This window comes from Thunnus thynnus, chromosome 23, assembly GCF_963924715.1.
Source record: "Thunnus thynnus chromosome 23, fThuThy2.1, whole genome shotgun sequence".
In the NCBI taxonomy this organism is placed as follows: Eukaryota; Metazoa; Chordata; class Actinopteri; order Scombriformes; family Scombridae; genus Thunnus; species Thunnus thynnus.
In genome coordinates, this window is record NC_089539.1 from 897,655 (window position 1) to 904,697 (window position 7,043).

Consider the following 7,043-nt stretch of genomic DNA (forward strand, 5'->3'; position numbering starts at 1 on the left):
TAGGACTTTGATGAAAAGATCACAGACAGATGAAATTTCAAAGTATTTTTGTAATCAATCCCCCCTGAGTCTGTAAGGATTTACAAATTTAGGCTTTCCCTAAGATTTACAATTTTTAAAATTTACATCTATATCAGTTGAGCACAACACTCAACTTTGTAATAAAAATGTGTAATAGGCCTGGAGACCTGTGGAGCTCCAGGAGACAATTTTATGATGGATGAGATTAAAGTGGAACTGTTTAGATGCATGGATCAGTGGTATGGCAGGTGTAAGAAAGGCAAGGCTGATGACAGGAAGAGTGCCATCGCCACAGTCAAGCATGGACAGGTCAATTCTATTGTGGGAGTGTTTTACTGCTGCATGAACTTGTAAGCATGCAACTAGCATCATAGCATTTGAAATTCCAGGCCATTTTGAAGTAGAATTAGATGCCTTTCATGTGTAAATTAAAGCCTGGCAATCACTGGACACCAAGATAATAATCCCAACTACACATTCAAGTCACCTAAAGCATGGTTCATTCAACTCAACTTTTTCTTCAACTTTTTCATTTTCTCTGTGCTTTTGATTTATGACCTCGGTAGCTCAAGTTCAAAAGTCCTTTGATTGCAACTGTATATAGTGTTTGGAGTATTCTTTTAATGTTTACAGTGATCATTGTTACAACATTCAACATTGTCCTGTCACAAAAAAATATAAGAAAGTTAACAGATACAAGTTTTAAATCCACATCTAAGATGCAACTTAGGCTAGAGCACTGTTACCAGAAAGCACTTAACAAGTCCTCTAAAAATTAAACAACAAAGTACATAATTTGTAGCAACTCTTCAGAATGACACATATGAGCATTTTCTGATCTGATGCTGCTATCGGAAGGACATCATTTGTCAGTGACTTCCACGTCTGTCACAAATCACCACTGCAAAACAAAGCTGTTTTCTGACCTGACACAGCTATGGTTAAGGTTAAGTTAGGTTCATGCAAAAAAACTCAAGTACTCACACCTTTGCAAGAGTCATCCTACTGCCGCTAGAAGGTGCTGTTACTTGAATGCAAACATGTTTATTTTAGGGCATTTGCTGAAACAACAGAATATTACAGGGAGAGTGGGCAATAAAATATTCTCTGTGCTCCTTGGTTATTCAACTCATGGTTCCAGAGAGCATTTTAACCATGGGGATATGACAGGATATGGCCTCTAGTAGGCCCTACATAGGCTTTTGAGAAAGCCAAAAGCCTCCTCATGGGGAAGATGTGACATGAATTTGAGTCAAAAATTTTACTCCTTCTCTAAGTCATAATTCAGTCAAATCTTTACACACAGACATGGAACACATATTGATATCATTCAAAGTTATCATTGCCAAAAAACCCTCCAAAAATCCGCTTAGAAATCAGAGAAAAATGATGCTTCTGAACTTACAGTGACTGAATTTACTTTGTTTAAAACCTTGTTGAGGCATTTTGTGTTATTTTGCTGTAAATATAATGTTTAAGTTGCAAGTCAGCAAGAAAGTAATTGCAATTATTTAAGTAAATGAATAAAAGCAATCTATAAAACTTTTTTGTGTAGCTAGTGTTGTCTACATTACCATAACAATATGCAACAAACAAAGACAAACAAATATGTAAATGATTCTGGTTTAATTTGTTGCAAGTGAATTCAGCACCAAATTTAGATCAAAGCATCATGGTGGAAAATCAATATGCATTATGTTGTTTGAATACCATCTCAACTTGTTCTCTTCCAAGTTACCATTAAAGTGCTGGAGACAAACACAGTGGCAGATGGTAACATTTATTACATTTACCTCACTACATGTATGGAAAGTATCCATACACTCACCCCCCTGTTTTATTTATTTTTCATTATTATCCATATTGTATTCAGTCCATGTTCTGTTCTTTCTTTCTCAAACTTCAGAAAGGCTGTCCATTTCAAGAATGTTTGGTTTTAACATTGGTAGGATATTTTTGCCAGATGACCAGGTACAGGTGTACTATGTGTGTGTCTGCAAAACGTTTGCTTTACTCAATATGTATTTGCTGATATAACTTGGACTTAAACAGAAATTCACATGTATTATTGCTGGTTTAAAATATTGAATATAAATACATTAGCAGTTCAAATAATGTACTGTTAAAAGTATATAAGGTAAATGTATTATTATTGTTTTATTACCAGGAGATAATGTAAAATTTCATGACAAAATGATTATAAATACAGGTGTGTATTCACGTCCACTTCCTTACCTTTCTCTGAAGGAACAGTGGTGAGTGGTTTGTTTGTTTGTTTACTCATGAAGGAACTCAGTAGTCTGTAGCTGAGACTGGGAATTCCTGAAGGGAATGATTTATTACTAATCGTAAAAAATCTAAATATTAGACTCCATGTGTATCTGTCCAATTACTTTTGAACTAAAACTTTGGGCACTATCTGTTAAAAGGACTATATCTCTCACACAGGTCTTTCTATATTGATGTAAACCTACTCAAATTAAAGCTGAGACTTGGCACTTTAACATAGTATCCAGTATTTTATTTCTAGTTGAATGTGCTGAAGCACAGAGCCTGAAGAACAAAAAATGTGTAACTGTCTGAATACTGACTGTCTGGACTGTATAAACATAATTGTTAGGACAAAGAGTTTCTTCTGGGTTTGTTACAAACAACACATCCCCTAATATTGTAATGGTGTTCAATGCCACTGTTGAATCACCAATTACCCTCCCAGTTCACTCTGGATGTTTGATCTTTAATGAATAGTGAAGCATGCTTTTAAAGAGTGACACCTCTGAAGCTGTTAAGTGAAGTCATGTCCTATTCTCTATCATATCAGTTCCTGTGGGCCACACTGACTGGCCACTACATGAGTTTTATTGAGAGGCCAATATCAGCACAGTGATAAATGGCTCCAACACTAGTTTAGATGGCCCGGCTGGTGGCTCATTTGGAAGAAGTGCTGCATACAAAGTTAAATCCCATCTGTCTCCAGCAGAGTTAAGAGTCAATGCTGCTGCCACAAACATTCATCCATGACATTTGCAGTCAGCTCTGAGACACAAATCATCCTGTGGGGAGCCTTATAATTAGGAGTGTTTTGCATGATTTAATCGATCAACAGAGAAAAAAAACTAGAAATATCCACAAGGTATTAATTACTGGTCTGCACAATTTTCTGCTGCCATATCCGCAATTCACTCAAGTGGGACACATTTACACTCATAGTCTCTCCCTCCACAATGAAACATGAATGAGCATCCAGGGTGGTCCGGCTTCTAACTATGCCCTAAGCCAATGCCATAGGCAAGGCGTTCCTCTGGCTCCTTTCTATACAACATCCCTCCAGCCAAGAACCAATGCCTTTTCAAGTGTGTTACACGAAGTGGAAATGTTGAATATGAGGAGGAAGGGGGACTGCACAAACACAGATATGTGAATCAAAGGCCTGTCAGCGTCAGGGGAGGGGAATACACACACCTTAATCAAGACAAGCTTGTATATTTTATTTATCGCCTATTTATTATTGAGTGTATATCACTGTTAAATAATTCACCAACTTCTTCTTTCTTACCCGTAAGTTAGGTCTCGGTGCACAATACCTAGAGGGTAAATTTTCACATTCATTTTTTTCCCCAAAGTATCACTTTTAACATTAGATCCCAACTTTCTTTTACTCCCCTCAGGGGACTTTGATTCATAATTCAGTCATTAATTCCTCCAAGGTGACAGAGGACTTACACCAGTCTGGGTTTTGCTTTGGTAATGTAATTAGCCATTAAACAGACATTGAGACATTTTAAAGGTGACATGATCCGTCTATGTCAAACTTCATCACATCCGCCCTTAAGGCTCACAATCAAATAGGGATATGTCTAAGTCAAATTAAACAGATTACCAGTGTCACAGGTGATTCGGTGTCAGTGGTGCTGTCCATCAGCAGGCTGTAGTAAAGGGTGCCATCAGGTGGTCATCTTGGTCCTGAGTTGCTCTTGGACCACGTGAAAAGTGAATAAACAGCGTGGCTGGCTAAGCAGGCTGCCAGAGACGGTTTAATTAAAACTATGACATTGTATCATAAAAACCAGAAACCTAATCGTGATGGAATAAGTATAATGTAATTATCAGCCAGGTTATAAACAGCTTTAATTTCATGCTTTGAAGAAAATGAAATGGAAATGGTGTGGAGGGGAGATGCATGAGTGTGTGTGTGTGTGTGTGTGTGTGTGTGTGTGTGTGTGTGTGTGTGTGTCTGTGAGGAGTAGTTTACCGAGCTTGTCGCCATCCTCTGCCAGCACCAAGAGACAGGAGCCAAATCCAATTTCTCCTTTCAGGTCACACGTCTGTCCACTCAGCCATCCTTCAAACTTCTCTCTATCTGTCACCCGCCTCATCATCATCCTCACTGCAACATTATTCAATGTGACTCGGAGGAGATCCAGGGTGGCCAGGAAGCCACTTGGCAGGCCAAAAAATCGTGATAGTCACCTTCCCTTCCAGATGCTTCATTTATCCCACCTTCACACTCACATAGAGGCGGTTGCATTTGAATTCACTGTACAAACTGAAAAATCCTTAATTACCTAAAGGAACACGGGGAGGTTCTAGGAGGTCTAGTAGGTGAACTCTAATGCTTAATTGCTAAAACTCTTATGCTAAAGATTTAGCATAAGTATAGTATAAGTAAGTAAGCTCATATCACTTATGCTAAAGATTTAGCATAAGTGATATGAGCTTATACTAGAAAACTAGTGTTAGCATAGAGCATACTATAGAACATAGTGTTTTTAAGTGTTTGAATGGAGCCTACTACATTCAAAGATATTGTATGCTAGTATTTCACCGTAACTCAACTCAGTGCATGATAAAGAGTTAGTATTAAGCCTATTACCCAGAAATTCAATTAACTTTTATTATTATTATGGGGTGCCCCCATGGCTAAGAGTTTGGGATGTTGACCCTGAACTACAACATCACCAGCTTGAGTCTGGTCTGGTACTGTTAGCATGGAGCCTAATATAAGCATCAGCCACAACATAGTAAAGTGGTGGTGAAATGAAATTGGACTCTGGATAAAACTGTCCTCACTGAGGAGTTGCAGAGATACGGACTCTGTAATAGTGTCACTGTTTAAATTTTTAAACATGAAAAATTAAATCCCATTCACCTCCAGTGTATTGGGGTGGAGGCAGAAATCTCAGAGACAGACATCTCAAAACCTGGACAAATAAAAGCAAAACTATCTGTTATCGAGCCACAAAACCTGAATGCGATCTGATCTAGAACATAGGAGATAGGAGTTGGTTGGTAAGTGTTTTTGAATCTTTGTTTTTGAGTTTGATTCAGATTTAAGTTGTTGTCAGGCTGTTGTCAGGTTTTGTTGGAGCAGAACACCTCCAGGATTCACTCTCTGATTCACTCTCGATAGGTGGGTCAGCTGACGTGGGTCACACCCTCTATTGTTGCTTTGCTGTGAAAATCTGAAAGGGGTGGGTTCAGCCATAACACTTCCTGGTTCTTAAACACACAAGCTGTGCTGTAGCATCAGTGGAAGTGTCAGCTCTTATTGTGGGAAGACTGAATTGGGTAAAGACCTGTGAGTCTACCTTTTCTACTATCTATTCACATAGCCTGCCTTATTCACCATGTGCTACAAAGACATCCCTGTCATCCAAGGCTTTTGAAAAAAACACACCTGTCACAGACAATGCAACCCTGAGTACCTCTATTCACTCAGAAAATGCTCCTCTACTCACTCCTCCTTCACTCTTGGCCAATGGAATTGTCAGTCGGTTATAAACAAAGCAGAATTTATCCAAGCAGGTATTAGCCCTGACCAAAACCTGAATCCGTTCAGACAACACTGCCACACCAGCCACACTCTTTGTTGACTCCACTTTCTGACACTTTCTCACACTGTTGGGCACAGAGGCAGTATGGGGGTCCTAATGTCCAAAGACTGGAAATTCACTAAGCTTTCTCCGCTAGGCAACAACTCCTCCTTGGAATACCATGCAATCAGGTTGCTGCTCCTGTTAAGCTGTTTGTGGTTGTCATATACCGCCCACCAGGGTGTCAACTGGAGAACTTTGTATTCGAGCTGGACATGTTACTCTCAGCCATTCCTAATGATGACACACCACTAATTGTTATGGGAGACATGAATATCTATACTGACAAAACCCAAGCAACTGACTTCCTATCACTTCTGTCCTTATTTGACCTCAAACAGGTCTCCATCACTCCCACACACAAAGCGACAATACTCTTGGTCTCCTAAGGTCTCCTAGCATCATTTTCCTCCAGTTTAAAACTGCTAAGACCGCTTACTATCAGAACAAGATCTTGGTGCCACAGATGCTTGGAAAATCTCTGCTTTTAACTCCTCCTCCTCCACACTCCACTCTGCTCACTGCAGACATGTACACCTCAATTTTTACTGATAAGGTCTTTGCCATCAGTACCCAATTCTCTGAGCCTGACCATCTCAGTCTGCAGCAGCCAGCTAACAGGACTGCACTCTCCTCATTCTCCCCTCTGACCGAGGAGGAATTCTCCAAACTTCTGCTGGACTCTTGTCCTATTACCTGCCTGCTGGAGCCAGTAGCTTCCAATCATCTACAGACCATTTCCCCCAAACTTATTCCCACAGTCACACACATCATCAACCCCTCACTTACAATGGGTGTGTTCCCCTCAGCATTTAAGCAACCTTGGGTCATTCCACTGCTCAAAAAACCTACACTCAACCCAGCCCAGGTTGAAAACTACAGACCAGTTTCACTCCTGCCGTTCATATCAAAATACTTGAGCGCACAGTCTTTAACCAAGTCTCTGAATTCCTTTCTGGGAACAACCTGTACGACCAGAATCAGTCTGGCTTTAAGCAGGGGCACTCTGCCAAGAATGCACTCCTGTCGCTAATGGAATCACTGCGTTCAGCTAGAGCTGCTGGTCAGTCCTCAGCTCTATTGCTGCTAGATCTGTCAGCTGCCTTTGGCACGGTCAACCACCAAATCCTCCTCTCCACAATCACTGAG

At 40.0% G+C, this 7,043-nt stretch overlaps 1 protein-coding gene across 1 annotated transcript; it reads left to right on the plus strand.

Moving 5' to 3' along the window:
• The first annotated feature begins 249 nt into the window (after positions 1-249).
• LOC137176266 (uncharacterized) lies at positions 250-6,283 on the plus strand. Its single transcript, XM_067582453.1, is given in 5 exon segments — positions 250-371; positions 5,741-5,824; positions 5,826-5,908; positions 5,911-6,030; positions 6,033-6,283. Coding segments are annotated over 5 exon segments (660 nt in total).
• The last annotated feature ends 760 nt before the right edge of the window (positions 6,284-7,043 follow it).